Source organism: Nannobrachium achirus (genome assembly GCF_963921795.1).
Source record: "Nannobrachium achirus genome assembly, chromosome: 6".
NCBI lineage: Eukaryota > Metazoa > Chordata > Actinopteri > Myctophiformes > Myctophidae > Nannobrachium > Nannobrachium achirus.
The window spans coordinates 26,413,419-26,429,994 of NC_137815.1; the positions used below are offsets into that span (position 1 = coordinate 26,413,419).

A 16,576-nucleotide genomic window follows, 5' to 3' on the forward strand; every position below is an offset into this window, starting at 1 on the left:
TCTACAACGATGATCCGATCCGCCACGCCAGTACTGCAGCACGGCCGCACAGGACACTGGATTCACAAACACACAGGAACAGGGTCAGGGCACCAAGGCTAAGCATATCTTTTGTCACTTAAAACTGATTTGAAGAAACACGTCACCATGAGACGCGTTGAGAGTATAGGTTTGGGATCTGGAACCAAACCCATGAATCGATTCCCTTACATCTGAAACCGTTTCCGCAATCGGAACCAAAATGTACTTCCCAAATTCTGGGCCCTGGGTACTTTAATTATTGAAAAATACCAGATATACAAGCTCACACTGCGAGCTTGTAGATCTGCTATTTTTGAAAAATCGTAAAAATGTGTACAAGCCTTTGAATATTTCAAATCCTTCTATGGTTTTTTGAAAAATCTGTTTCTATGTATCAGTGGTGCTCAAACTTATTCATGTGAAGGACCCCCAAAATGATATGTATTTGGCCACGAACCTACCATATCAAAATATTTAGTTCCAGGGACCCCCCCCCCCCCCCCAGAAGCACAATTTGAGTTACAAATGTTCGCTATATTCAAAGATTTGCACACATTTCCACGACTTTTCAAAAATAGCATATCTACAAGCTCACAGCGCGGCACCGATAGCTAAAGTATAACATAATTCCAGGCTCCTCCACCTTGGGCACTAGTAACTCAGTCCCACTTTTCCCCCCCTTGTGACACCCCTGGTCAAGGATAGTATGTGGACTTCATGTGCTGTACAATTACAATACGGGTGGTTTCTCAAACTTGGAGCTTATGGATAGTGTGTGTGCATGCGTACGTGTGTATGTGTGCATGCGTGTGAGTGAGTGTGCATGTCTGTGTACTGCACAAATCGGGTCACCACCACTACCCTCGCATCCCTATTCTGCAACGAACACTAGGCGAAAATAGATAGTCTCCCGCCAACGTGCTAAAGCCAAACATCTTAACCACTAGCCTAAAGGGGACTTCCCCCTTGGCTGGGGGAGATGTACGTCAGGCTTTTCAGGGAGCTTTTCAGGTCATCAGGGAGAGACTCTGCTCCCCTCTGCTACACAAAGCTCCCCAGAGATGGCTGATCAGCTCACCCAAAATAGACGATCTTCAAGCATACAACGTGACAACACCACACCATTACATCAAAAGAGATTTGGTGTAAAAGAAAACGGATCTAGTATAGAACCCTGGGGGACCCTGGTCAACTATATAGGGTTTAAGTGGTTAAAAAAATATGTTTTGGTCCAAAATCCATAACCACAGCAAATAAAATACAGGACAACAATAGAACAGTGCATAAGAATGTTGGATCAGGGACCGGTAGTCAACATTGGATTTTGGCAGCCGTTAATGACACCACAAACAGGAAAGCTTTTTTTATCTTAGTGGAGCTGTCAATGAAAGCATCACGTTAATTGGACCGCTGAACATTGACAAAATACTTAAAGGGCTTAGGAGAGAAAAATAAATTCCACCGTTAGCAGCATTGTTACATGCTGGGTTGTAATCAGAAGTGCGTGCGTGCGTGCGTGCGTGCGTGCGTGCGTGCGTGCGTGCGTGCGTGCGTGCGTGCGTGCGTGCGACTGTTTTGCCTGTGTGTGCCTGGTCTGCCGTCACTGTCCAGGTTATCATGTTTTTAACGCTGTGATTGAATTGAAAGAGACCATTTGACAGATTGCAAACTGTATACGTTTCAATGAATTATTCATAACTGGATATTGATTATTAAGTGTACAGTTTACAGTTTAGGCATTTAAGCAGGCGCTTTTAATCCAAACGACTTACAATAAGCAGATAAAACATCACAATAATAAACAAGATAATATGTCAGTACATCAACAGCAATATAAGAAATGCAAATGAATATCTATCTAGAAAACAATATAATCAGTCAAGAAAAAAAAGGTTCTAAAAAAACCTATAAAAACAAATGCTAACTAGCTTCATGTATGGTCATTGAGTGTTTCAGTAGTGATAAGGGTTTAGGTGGAGTCTGAAAAGGTGAGTCTTCAGTCCACGGCGAAAGCTAGCGAGTGAGTCCGTTGTTCTAAGTGCGACAGGGAGTTTATTCCACAACTTTTGGGCCAGGAGGGCAAACTGTCTCGGACGAGTGTAGACTCTCCCTTCTTTCACCCGGTAGACACGCAGCAGCAGGGACGTGCTGGGCCCCTGATTCAGCCCGGGAAAAAGAGTTGGAGAGGCCCTCATTGCGCGCTATAGAGAGAGAGACATCTCTCTCTATAGCGCTGCTGCTACTCAAAGATTTACCATTTCAGATCATGACAAGTGACGCCAGTGGGCCAATTATATGAGTTATATTTTGTCGTTATCGGGTGGAAGCCTTGTATGTCCAAAACCGTTTGTTATGTATTTATCATTTAAAAAATGATTTAAACTAGTGAAAACAGCCGATCTACAAGCACACAACGCCTCGCGGTGCGAGGCGTTGTGTGCTTGTAGATCTGCTGTTTTCACTACTTTTGTGCAACGGCCTTGTATGATGAAGCAGGGCTTTGCTTTGCGAAAAAAATGTATAAATTAAATTTGAAACATACGAGGTTTCTGCCCGACAGTGACAATTTACTTTGTTGGCCACTCAGCCCCCAAAATAGAACAAAGGCTGACATTTTATTTTTAATTTTTTCCTAATGGGCGGCCTGGACCGGCCGGGAATGAACCGGCCGTTCGGGAATTGTCCCGCTTTTCCCAATGGCCAGCACGTCCCTGCGCAGCAGCATGATAAAGTACTTTCTAGAAGCAGACTGTACAACACTGGTTGTCTGTCACGCTACGTCAAGTTGGGTCAAAAAAGAAATCACCCATCTACTCTAATGCGATATGGGACTCCTCTGTCACGTCATTTTTCAATGTTCCCAGTAGTTCCGTCGTGAACTGGGGAACTCCCAACTACTCGTCATAGGTTGGCTAAAAATAACACTTCAAACAAGTCAAGCAGACTGGAGCCCTGTCAGCAGTGGTGGAAAAAGTACTCACACTTTTTACTTGAAGGAGTAGTTCACGCCCAAAATGACTTTTCTTTTCTTTTGATTACTCTCGCCATGGAGACTAAGCAGAAAAGCTATTCTCAAATGGCCGAAATGTATATAGGGCTGAAGTGGGTCATGTATATATTTTGTAATAGCGTAATAATCCAAATCTAAAAAAGTAACTAATAACTAGTTTTCAAATAATTGTAGTGGAGTATTTGCCTCTGAGATTGTAGTAGAAGTAAAAGTATGGAAAATTGGAAATCGTACTTGAAGTACAGTACTTGAGTAAATGTGCTTAGTTACTTTACACCCCCGAGCGAGGCTTTAGGTGAGCAAGTGGGAGTGGCAGCAGTGCCAAGCGGTGCAAAGTCCACTTCTGCCAACTCAGCGCTGTTTGAGTTTGCGTGCCAACCTGCAGAGAATGGTTAATCATCCGTCCTCCTCATCGACATGCAAACAAGACAGGACCCGTCCCGCTCTGTCCCATCATGCCAACGCACGCGTGACGCATGCACGTCAGGTCAGAAAAAGCTAAGGTATGGCAACATGACTGGGGTCTTGAACGCGCGCGAAGGCGGAGAAGTTCATTTTCTTTTTTTCCCCCCGTTTCTACGGCTTCTTGGGCTGAATATGGCAGCCTGGAACAGTTGTTCGAGTGCAGCTAAACGTGGCATGTGCCACAATTAACAATAATGCATTGCACCTGTGCAGCTCGACCTGCGGAACCTGGGAATATACCATACTGTCAAGATGAATAAAAAGGTGGAGAATATAATTATAATACCTTGCATTGGCTTGACTCAAACTCACACCTGCCTAGGTTGACATATCGTTAGGGTTGGGGTCCTTAAAGAACAATTCCGTGCTAAATCGCTTTGCTACCTTGTTGTTATCCTATTGGATGCAAAGGGATTCGGAAGTCTCGCGAGACGAGATTTAGAACGTGAAGAATCTCAAAAACGACGTAACCCTGAAGTACAATATGGTTGCTAGAGACCAGGAATACTGCGTGTTTTTGTGAGGGTACCGACCCTAGGGGACATGGGGAGAACATGCAAACTCAACACAGAAAGGCCCTTTCGCCAACTCCAACTATAGGGCATGGGCACTGATGACGTGGAGGAGAGAACACGCCCCCAGCATCCCTTTCGGAAATCAAACACACAACCTTCTAGCTGTGAGGCGACAGCGCTACCGACTGTGCCACCGTACCCCCTGTGATTCCACGCTAATATAAAATACACACTTTCTATTCCTGGAAGATTAGCACGCTGAAATAGAAGCAATTGTTCTAGCATTAATAAAACTGCCTATGCTGACTATGTCATTTAATGTCTCTATATGAATTGAGTACAAAAGGACCCCAATGTAAACAAGCCATTATTCCTATTAGTAGACCTTGTATCTGAACTGTACTGTCCTGTGCAAAAGTAGGTTCGGGAGAGCTTATTGTCGGTATCAGCCGGTAACACGCAGGAGTCTGTCCCCGCTACAATGCGCTAGACCCCTGGGAAATGTATTGCTGAGGTGGAGCGCCACACCTACCATCAGCTCCCAGTACTTGCCGCACGACTTGCCGCACCCAAGCCGTGCTACTCATACGCGGAGTTGGCGGTGCCCGGAATCGAACCCATGACCTTGTGGTCCAAAGGCGAGAGCTCTATACGACTGAGCTAACCGGTCACAAATGTGAACTGCTAATAAAGTAATCAATCAATCAATCAATCAATCAATCAATCAATCAATCAATCAATCAATCAGGCAGGTTTCTGACCTGTCCAAAGGCAATCCTCTGAGACACAGAGTGAGTAGGCAGAAATGGTACCATGTTGTAAAAAGCATTAGAGAGGACCAATTATGTGAAGCTAGATTGGTTGGTACCCATGGCGATTGGGGACCCCAAAGTTAAACTGATATTTAATCTAGTTAAGGTTCTCCTGGTAGCAATGGATCTCGTATCACTGTTTCATTCAAACGCGGCGAGTCGGCGACCCATTAATATAAACCACTTAAACCCCAGCATCCGTGTTGTGGGGAAAGCTTTGGCTGAAAATAGCAGATGGACAAGCTCACAGTGAGCTGGTCGATGGGCCCCCTTTAGAGCCCCGAGGGACTCCGCTCAATCATAATGGGGATTAAATGGGTACTCTATATTGTGTATCATTATTTTATGCTTTAACTATTGAAAAATCGCAGATATACAAGCTCACAGCGCGGCACCGTGTGCGGCGCTGCGAGCTTGTAGATCTGCATTTTTTGAAAAATCATGAAAATTCTAAATTTGACCCGATTCTATAAGTGTCTTTTGAATCCTTCTAAGGTTTTTTGTAAAACCTATGTTTCTATGTCAGCAATCTGGTTAGCCATCATCAAAGAAATGGTGTTTTTCACTTAACTGGAGCTCAGTTAGTCTGTTCTTGAGAGTCAGTGGTTCTCAAACCTTTTCATGTGAAGGACCCCCAAAATTATATATTTGGCCACGGACCCGCATCTCAAAATATTTAGTTCCAGGGACCCCCCAGAAGCAAAATTTGAGTTAGAAACGTTCGCTTTGAAAATACATATATTCAAAGATTTGCACACATTTTCATGACTAGCAGATCTACAAGCTCGCAGCGCGGCACTCGGTGCCGCACTGTGAGCTTGTATATCTGCTATTTTTCACTGGTTAAAGCATTCAATAATTCTAGGCCTAAATGGGTTAAGTGGTTGAGGTTGAATGTGATTGTTACACAAAACCCTTCAGCCATCGTATCACTGATTTACATAACAATGATGTGCTTAAAGCTTAAATATACTCTTCTTTAGGTTTTGAAACAGTTTAATAAGGTGGCTATAAGAAAGACCACGGTTCACAATTCAGTTTAAAGCAGGTCTCAAAAACAAGTTGTGGCCCCCCTACTCATATCTCCGCCACCGTTGCCCAATCCATGCCAAACTTTGCACACACACTCCTTCGCTGCCAAACCACAACCTCCACCCCTCATTTCTCACATGGCCCTCTTCTAGTGCCACCATGATGCCGATTCTTGTAAAACAAATTTTTGGACACTGCTCCAACAGATTTTGCCCTAAAATCATGCAAAGCGGTACACAGTATCTCTACAGTCATGTCATCAACATGCATCTGTCCCATCTAGTGCCACCATCAGGCCGTTTTTTGTAAAACACATTTTTGGACACTGCTCCTACAGATTTTGCCCTAAAATCACGCAAAGCGGTACAGTATCTCTAAAGTCATGTCATCAACATGGATCTGTCCCATATTCCCTCCTGATTGCCAACCATTGCCTTTTAAAGTTTGTGTCGCTTATCTCCCGATTAGGGAGTCTTACTGGTAGATCTGTGTTTTCATGTCAAGTTGCAACCATGTGCATTATTAACCACTTGCAATCCCTATCCCTAACATAGTCGGGGGATATCTTCAGAAATAGTGTCATGTCCTGGAAAATAAATTCCTTACCAAAAGAATTCTTCACCAATGTGTTTGCAAAGGTGTCTAGTAACACATCTCACAAATACTGAAATTCAGTTTCCCTAGGAGAATCTGTGACAGCTGCTGAAAGTTGGGGTCCCATTAAATTAACTATAGGCCTACAGGATAAAACACACCAAAATAAATATGCTTTAAGTAGCATGTGAGGGGTCAAACTAGGGGTTTTCCATGATTCTGAATCCATTGCAAGCATTTGTTTTGCACAAAAAAACATTCCTTGGGGTAAAAGCGGCTCCCACAAAACTGTGAAAAGTGATGACTCATCACTAAACCATAGATTTATGGGGGCGTTTTTAGCCCAAGGCATGGTCGGATTGCATGGGACTCATTTTCAGCCCGGGAATTTGCATCAGACCAGCCCTGCATGCGAGCGCACGCAGCGTTTGATAGTTTTCTTTTTTGCATTATTTATTAATAAAAACAGTAACAAACACCTATTTTCCCCATCTACTTTCATTTAAATGAGTGGTGGGAGTTTCAATATATGCAACTGCTCCTGTCAGGGCCTGATTAACCCTGTGTGGTGCCCCAGGGTGACCTCAAATTGAAGTCCCCCCCCCCCCCCTCCTCCTTAATCATACCGGCCGCCGGTGGCACAGCGGCCGACCAGGAATTCTCCAGAGTCTCCAGATGTCCAGTCCGAGCCTGGCCCAAAGAATGCTTTTTGTGCAAAACAAATGCTTGCAATGGATTCAGAATCATGAAAAAACCCTAGTTTGACCCCTCACATACTACTTAAAGCATATTTATTTTGGTGTGTTTTATCCTGTATAGTTAATTTAGTGGGACCCCAACTTTCAGCACCTGTAACGGATTCTTTAGCCAGAAGCACTTGGCACGTGCCCACAGAGCCACACCTACTAGTAACTGGTGTACTGACCGTGGTATTACATGGGCTTAACTGAACCTGAACCCTACAGAGAATCTGTGTTGTGTTGTCAAGAGGAAGATGAGACCCACCAGACTCAACCACACAGATGAGCTTATGGCCTCTATCAAAGCAAACCTGGGCTTCCATAAAACCTCACCACAGGCTGATCACCTTCATGCTACAACCCATTGATGAAGACATGTGTTAAAAAGTATTCCAGACCAAGTACTGAGTGCAAAATTAACATACTGTAACCTTTCAGAAGTTTGGAATTTCTGTATTATAAACCCTTCTTTTGAGTGGTCACGTGTAATATTCTAATATTTTTAGATATGGATTTTTAATTTTCATGAGCTGCATGCCATAAAAATCTAAATTAAAATAAAAAAAGGTTTTGAGGAATAAAGTGTTCCTTCCACGCGCTATGTCCAAACGGGGAAGCTCCCCTCTGTTAGGTGATAAGAAGCGGCCTGCTCACTCCTCATGCACTGAAGGAAGCAGGAGCTCAGTACGAGGCTCTCCCCAGGTTGGCAGAGGGAGCGCAGCGCACAGGATTACAGTTTAGGCAATTGGCATTTTCACAAATAATGTAATATTTCACTGCATGCACAAGGAATCTAGCATATATGAAAGTTTCAATTTTTGATATATTACAGAAGAAAATTTACTTTTACACAATATTCTAATTTATTCAAATGGATCTGTATATAGAACTGAAGAGGTGGTAAACCATTAGTCAGTGGTTTTCAACCAGGGGTCCCTGAGGGGGTTCCAGCTAGGTGGTCCCCAGCTAAATGATGGAGAGCAAATGGACCCTTACTCTTTAACTCAAATGAAACCAAATGGTACCTTAAAGATCTGTAACTCTTAGTCTTGACCCTTATAGATATGTGACTCTGTAACTCTTGTAAAATGATCCAAATTAACTTGTAAAAGAAATCATCTGCATTACTTAAGTAGCCTACAAGAAGTCTACACATAGCCTAGAGAACGTAGAAGAATTGTCATTTTGATCAACGTTTGCCTGTTATCTCTCCATCAATACAGCATGGAATTGTGGACAAAATCTTATCCAAGAGGCTAAATATCATCAGATGGTGGGCCGTGGCTCAAATGCTGAATAAATAATGGACCCTGGTATGAAATGGGTTGAAAAGCATCCATTGCATCAGACTGGGATTAAATGCCTGGTCGTGGGGTGCTGTAAGCATGCTGCTGCTGCTGCTGCTGCAGCGTTCAAGGGTAAAATCCAGCATCTTTATGTGAGACCAGACCAGGTGGCTGCAGACACACATGCGACACACAAACGTTGCATTTTTAGAGAAATAATCAGTGGATAGACCTAAAACACAACCAGCATGATCCATTTTGATTATCTGACTCTGTTTGATCAAATAAATGAACATACCTCAACGCGATGTGAAAGATGCGTGTAGACTCTCTCTCTCTCTCTCTCTCTCTCTCTCTCTCTCTCTCTCTCTCTCTCTCTCCCTCTCGTGGTGTGATGTGCTGGCTCTGTCCGTGCGCACTGGATCCTCATTCCTCATGAGTTATTTTGACGTCAAAAAAAAAAAAAAAAAAAAAAAAAACAGCCTACCACTGGTTCTAGAACAGTGGGTCGCGACCCATTTGTGGTTCGCGGACCGATTTCCATGGGTCACGACTCTAGTAAAAATCCCGTTTCTTTTCCTAAAATAAAATAAAAATTATATAAAAATTAGAAGCAGTTATGAGCTTTTAGATCTATTGGGTCTCTATTGGGTCCTTGGGTAAACGTCGAATTTCTCTTTTGGGTCATAAATTAAGAGAAATAAATATTCCTCGGTGCCATTTCAGACAGGTCTGTTTTATTGTCACCAATGTCAACATTGAATGTTCTGTTATCAAAACAAACACTAGTCTGATATGTTTAGTGAAATGATGCTGGTCATGGTCATGATATGCTGCCTTTTATACTAAGGCTGAAATATTTACTGATATTTAGCTAACACAATGCCTTAATTTATTTGGCCATCAATGTTGATTGGCTTAAATATTTTCCACATGATATCTTCTTAAAAAAAGTTCCAGGATGAACGCATGACTGTTGGGCTTCATTGGGGTCCCTTTATATTCAATTCATACAATTAATGAATCCATACAATTAGCCTATTATTGCCATGCACTCTTTTTTTTTTTTTCCTTAAATTTTTATCCCACGATTTTTGTAACCCATTTTTTCACCCGGTGCCAATTGCCTAAGCTGTGATCCTGGGCTCTACTCTCCCTCTGCCAACCTGGGGAGGGCCCCGAACTGAGCTCATGCTTCCTTCAATGCATGAGGAGTGAGCAGGCCGCTTCTTATCACCTGACAGGGGGAGCTTCCCCGGTTGGACGTAGCGCGTGGAAGGAACACGTTATTCCAACAAGTTCCATTTCCCTCCATCAGGCGCCCCGGCTGGCCAGGGGGAGGCTTTATAGAGACCAGGATTACTGCATGTTTTTGTGAGGGTATCTACCCTAGGAGACACGGGGAGAACATGCAAACTCCACACAGAAAGGCCCTTTTGCCAACCCCACCTAGGGTGTGGGCACTGATGAGCCTAGCCATGCACTCTAAAGTCACTTTAATAAAGTTGCAACTAAATAGTTGGGTCAAAAATGGCAGTTCCGTGACCGTGGAGAGCAAAGGTCCGTTTCTCAATGGATTTTTCATCTAGGAGGGTATTAAACAAATTTGGCCAGGGTGTCTTTTTTAAAATGTCTGGGAAAATGTTTGACAGCTAGGGTAATTTTCAGTCTCATTCACTTGCTATATAGCCTACAAGGAAAAAATGACTCCCAAAAGATCTGCTTTAAGTGGGATGTGAGGGGTCAAACTAGGGGTTTTTAATTATTCTGAATCCACTGCAAGCATTTGTTTTGCATGAAAAACATTCCTTGGGCTAAAAACTGGCCCCAAAATACTGTGAAAAATTGATGACTCATCACTAAACCATCGTATTGTGGGGCCATTTCTTGCCCAAGGAATGTTTTTTCATGCCAAACAAATGCTTGCAATGGATTCAGAATAATTAAACCCCCTAGTTTGACTCCTCACATCCCACTTATTAAAGCAGATTTTTTGGGAGTCATTTCCTTTATAGTGTATAGGCTATATAGCAAGTAGTCTGGGTTTCCGAGGAAGTGAATGAGACTGAAAATTACCCTAGCTGTCAAATATTTTTCCAGCCATTTTAAAAAAGACACCCCGGCCAAATTTGTTTAATAACCCTCTTAGACGACAAATCCATTGAGGAACGGACCTTTGCTCTCCACGGTCACGGAACTGTGCTATCTTGCACCACAAAATAATAGACCAACTTTCTGTTTTTGTTTGCTTTTTTTTTTTAAAGATGGGGCAATCTCTGGAAAATCCATGACTCATTTGAAATGAGGCTGCATTGGTCCTCTGGGCAGTGCACACAGACGCACGCACGCACGCACGCACGCGCGCGCACGCACACACACACACACACACACACACACACACACACACACACACACACACACACACACACACACACACACACACACACACACACACACACACACACCATTCAACATGATATCCTGATGTACAGGGGATGTGGTTGGAATCTCTGGGTAATAAAATACAACAATTTACACACACACACACACACACACACACACACACACACACACACACACACACACACACACACACACATGCAGGAGGAATCTTGTGTTGTTTTTACTACACTGTATACTCGAAGGGGATATTCTAATGGGGATAGAACAGGATATGTGGCTAATAGTAGCAGAATATTCCCTTATGATGTCACACACACACACACACACACACGCACGCACACGCGCGCGCGCACGCACGCACACACACACACACACACACACACACACACACACACACACACACACACACACACACACACACACACACACACACACACACACAGAGAGAGAATCTGAATCATATTATTTTGGACTAATATTGGACTGAATATTATTAATCAATCATTAACCACTAAAATCCTATTTTATTAACCTGTTTAACACTTTGTGAATTTGTAGATCTGCTATTTTCTGAATATTTTGAATATATATATTTTTTTATCATAAAGTAAACTGTACTTTAAATAGTAGCCTACTACTGCAGCACTAGAGTGAATGTAGTTTAGGTCTCTCTCTGTTAGATTTTAGGTGCTATACCACCTTTGTCCTGGTGATGGCGGTAATCTGTGGAGATGACACCTTTTTGTGTTGACTTCCTGCAAAGTACAAAGCGAACTCCAACCACAACTTCCGGGTTGTAGTTTTTTTCAAACAGGGCTAGCTGCTAGCAACTACATTTCACTCAGGGAATTAATTTCAGCGGAATATAAAGTTACTAGGTAATTTAAATATAAAAAAACACATGTAATTGTCTTATCACAGCTCGCTGTTTCTGTCTACTTCAGTTTGCGTTTGATTCTGAAGTGTAAAAGTGCTAAACGGGGCTAATATAGGATATCGGTGCTAACACTAGGCTTTGTTGTGCATTGTTTCCATGCATCCAAGCTGTGCTAAATGCTAACGCTATACGACAAGTTGTTTATGTCTTCACACAGTGCTTGTTTGTTGTTGTTTATGCGTGCAGGCGGTGCAGCTGTGTTCGAATGTTTGTGTTGTTAACTCTGGTACAGCTAGTAGTCAATTATGTGTCGCTAAAAGCCTGTTTTCCACGTTGTTGTTGTAGCTAGCAGGCTAGCTTGCTGCAGAGCAGAGGTAGACAGTTGCATTGGGGACTGCCCATTAGTCCGACATCTCATTAGTCTTAAAGCAGGGGTCTTCAACGTTTTCAGGCCAAGGACCCCTTGAAGAGAGATGAAGCAGGGATCCCCACAACCCTTTCATATAGATTCCATATAGTTTCATTCATCAGTGTATTTTGGATTCATGTCAATTTGTGTTTGTTATAGGCCATTTAACCACTTGAACTGTCAATACTTATTAAACTTGACCTTTCATTCTGTACTTATTAGTCTGCTCTTTCCCCCCTCTACCCCAAAGCTCTTTGCCAAAAATAGCCGATCTACAAGAGCTTGTAGATCTGCTATTTTTGGCTAAAGTTCTCAGAATATGGACACTAGGGTTCAAGTGGTTAATATAAAAAAGTATATATATATATATAAAAAGAAAAACTTTCTATCACTCAAAGATTTGGAGGACCCCCTGTTGAAGACCCATGTCCTACAGGGTTAGGTTTAGGCATAGTTTTACTGAGGTTAGGGTTATCATTCACCAGGTTAACCTTCACCAGGATAGCATTCACCAGCGTTGGACTAATGGGACATCGGAAAAGATAATAAATCCAAATCGACATTTAGAACCCATACAAGTCAGTAACTCTGACATTGTACAAATGGAACCAAATGGGCCCGTTTCCATTTGTACACTGTCAGAGTTAAGAGGAGACCATGACATTTGAAAGTTTGTGAACCACTGCTATAGATGACTTCATCCAGCTCATGTAGGTTACTGGGATAATAGATAAGCAGTTTTAAAGTATGCATTTAATTTTTCAACTGATTCTGTCAGGAAATTAGGTCTACTAGCCAGGATAAAAAATCTACCCTGATCTGCTCAATGCAAATACCCACAATGGCCAAATCAAGTTGGGCTCCCATCGACTTTCTATACAGGAGGAAAATACCCAGAAAAGAATTCTGCTTTAAGTAGGATGAGGGGTCTAACTAGGGGTTTGTCATGATGCTGAATTCATTGCAAGCATTTGTTTTGCACAAAAACATTCATTGGCCCTAGAAAACGCCCACAAAAGGTGATGTCTCATCACTTTTCATCACTAAACCATCATTTTCTGGGGCCATTTTTAGCCCAAGGAATGTTTTTCGTGCAAAACAAATGCTTGCAATGGATTCAGCATCATGACAAACCCCTAGTTAGACCCCTCACATCCTACTTAAAGCAGATTCTTTTTCTGGGTATTTTCCTCCTGTATAGAAAGTCGATGGGAGCCCAGCTTCATTTGGCCATTGTGGGTATTTGCAGTGAGCAGATCAGGGTAGATTTTTTATCCTGGCTAGTAGACCTAATGGCTAATTTCCTGTCAGAATCAGTTGGAAAAACTAAATAATACAATTTCGTCCAACCTGAGTGTATTTTTTCCCTAGATTTGCTAGACTATTTTGGCTAAAGTTCTTTGAATATGGACACTAGGGTTCAAAACGGAGAAAAAAGGTTTCTAGCACACAAAGATTTGAAGGCCCCCCTGTAGTAACTCTGAGGACCCCCTAGGGGTCCTGGACCCCCTGTTGAAGACCCCTGGTTTAAGACTTAAACCCTACATGCTCATGGCAATGACTGAGACGGCAGGTTGTGAAAAGTACCAGCGCACTGGTCACTGCCCCTCATCAAGTCCGTTTTTTCGCCCAATGCGGCCATCACTCAAAAGTGATTTTGACACCCCTGGTTTACTGTAAGTGGTTAAAATTAAAGTTTTCGTTGGTTCATCCGTAGCTTCGGTTGCAGCAGACCAGAAGAGCCAGTCGCATCAATGAGTGCTTCCAAGCGGAGAAGAGCCACTTCTCCCTCCAGCAGCGTGAGCGGAGGAGACTTTGACGACTGCTCCTCTTCCACTCCCGGAAGTGCGAGAAAGAGACGCAGAACCTCCAACGTGCCCACAGTAGACCCGGTAAGAAGAGGAGCCTCTTGAATCTATTATTATGTTGCGTTTGCGTGTGTGAATACATTGTTGTTTTTGTCCAATTTGTATGCTAGAGCAGTGGTTCTATTTGTTTGTGCCAAGGACCCCCAAATTGATATGTATTTGGCAGCGGACCCTACCATCTGGACCCTGCCTGGGGTCCCCAGATCTCACTTTGAGAACCACTGTGGTAGAGTACGTTAATACAATATAACTTATACAATTGAGGAGGATGTATTTGGTCTCCCTGTGTTCTACTATTGAGACATTAATTTAAGAGTCTGTGTCTAGGATAGACACAACCTTTGACATAATCCTGTTTATGTTTTGGCAGAAATTTGGACCGTAAGGTCGACATTTAATTTCTCCCCAAATCCAGGGTAGAACACTACAGGAAAGTTACACAGTGCAGCTTGAATCAACTTGAATCCCAGCATCCAAATTCTGGGGGAAACATTAGCCAAAGACAGCAGGGGGAAAAACAGTTCAAGTACGGTTGCAACTCTGGCCCATTTGACTAAGAATAGATGGTTTAAGTGGTTAATGTAACGATGTCCTTTCTGCAGATTGCTGTATGCCACGAGTTGTTCAACACCATCAGAGACCACAAAGATGATCAGGGGAGGCACCTTTCTGATTTCTTCATCAGGGTACCAAAGAGAAGGTAAGACAGACCCACGCACCAGAGTTGGACCATTAATTCAGCAAAGCATTTTATTAAAATTCATATATTTGGAAGGGAAATAATAATTCTACACATTGTGCTCATTGTTTATTCAACATATTGTTTAGGAAACAGCTCTCTAGTGTGGGGGAATCCTTTCATGCTGTTTCACAAATTGCAGATTACAAATTCCAACACAGCGAGATTTTATTTTGCTCTGGCCATTTATATACATGTACATCGTATCCTAGAAATGTACACTTAAATATAAATGTCAGACACAAAACTATTCTACCCATGTTATATAGATTTGAAAGTTGATATACCAGTGTTTTTAATGAGTACTGCAACTGTATTCATGAATGTTCTCCCCCAGGAATCAGCCTGATTATTATGAAGTGGTGTCGCAGCCCATTGACATGACAAAGATCCAACAGAAGCTCAAATCAGAGGATTACCAGGATGTGGAACAGCTCACTGCAGATATCCAGCTCATGTTCAATAACGCCAAATCATACTACAAGGTAGGATATCCTCAGGGATGATCCCTCCCACCAGGTTTCTTTTTTTGGGTCGGATCACCGATTATTTTCTTCACGATCGGCAGATACCGATCTTGTGTGTAAGGGTCAAAATTGTGGACTACCTTCCAGACAGTCCGGGCCGAACTGCGGGCGAGAACCCCTGCCACTTGTTTAGATCAATGGTTCTCAACCTGTGGGTCGGGACTTTTGGGGCGTCCTCAGATGATTAACTTATGTGAAACATTGTTTTGTCACTCAACAGTATACAAACCAACATAACGTTTAAGTGTATAGAGGGTATCTTCACATTTCTAAAGTGACAATTTAAGGACTTTTAATACCTCTAAAATTATAAATTAAATATTGGCCAAATTGTCAAATATTAGAGACATAAATTGTGATAATAGCCGAACTACATGCTCACAACGCCTCGCAATAGAATCATGTTATAAAAAATGTAATGCCTCAACTTTTAGTGCTCGTCAGGGTGGGGGGTCCCCAGTTAAAATGTGATTATTTTGGGGGTCACGGCCTGAAAAGATTGAGAAGCACTGGTTTAGATGACCATGTCTTAAATAACAATACCTAAATCTATGTGAATTGCTTCACACGTTTTCAGCCCGAGAACGAGGAGTACCAGGCAGCAAACAGGCTGTGGGTGATTTACATGCAGACCAGGAATGAGTTTGTGCAGCCCGGCGACGGGGACGACGAAGAGGAAGACGCTGACGACATGCTGGATAACACCGGACTGTCCACCGAAGATGAAGTGAGTATCTGTACATAACTCAAGAGAACATAAGGGCTTTTTTCCACATATTTATTTGAAGAAAAATATAATTACACCAGTTTTCATGTAGGCTATTTTGTCTACTTTATCCCCTTTGCAGCATTGTAGGGAGGCCACATATTATTGCCTATGATGTATGAATCCTCTTGTTTATACTGCTATTGATGTGAAAATCGTCTCTCTCGGGTGGAAACCTCATAGGTCCAAAACGTACATTTCGGGATTCAAATTCAAAAATAGCTAAAGTAGCAGATCTACAAGCTCAAAACGCACAGCTTTGTGCCATGTTTCGAGCTTACGTATACTGCTACCTTTGATGCTTTTGTGTGACGCTGTACTATCAAGTAGGACATTGATTTATGAAAAAAATGCAAAAAGACAGCATCAATACAAAGAAAATTACATTTCCTTTAGAGAAAAAAACTACAACGACATTGTATTGTAACGGGTCACACAGCAGACATTCGTCCATTTGGAATGGAGAGTTTTGTTATCAATTAATGGTTATCTAATTGTTAACCAGTTTTGAT

At 42.4% G+C, this 16,576-nt stretch overlaps 1 protein-coding gene across 5 annotated transcripts in view; it reads left to right on the forward strand.

The window, feature by feature from the left end:
- Nucleotides 1-11,692: 11,692 nt before the first annotated feature.
- The window catches only part of LOC308286446 (protein polybromo-1-like), a 33,460-nt gene continuing 28,576 nt past the window's right edge, over nt 11,693-16,576 (forward strand). For all 5 annotated transcript variants that reach the window (XM_080727463.1, XM_080727466.1, XM_080727464.1 and 2 more), the window contains exons 1-5: nt 11,693-11,756; nt 13,882-14,056; nt 14,635-14,732; nt 15,109-15,256; nt 15,876-16,025. In XM_080727463.1, the coding sequence (XP_080583589.1) occupies nt 13,919-14,056; nt 14,635-14,732; nt 15,109-15,256; nt 15,876-16,025 (534 nt within the window). In that variant the 5' untranslated portion in view covers nt 11,693-11,756; nt 13,882-13,918. The remainder of the gene's footprint in view (nt 11,757-13,881; nt 14,057-14,634; nt 14,733-15,108; nt 15,257-15,875; nt 16,026-16,576) is intronic.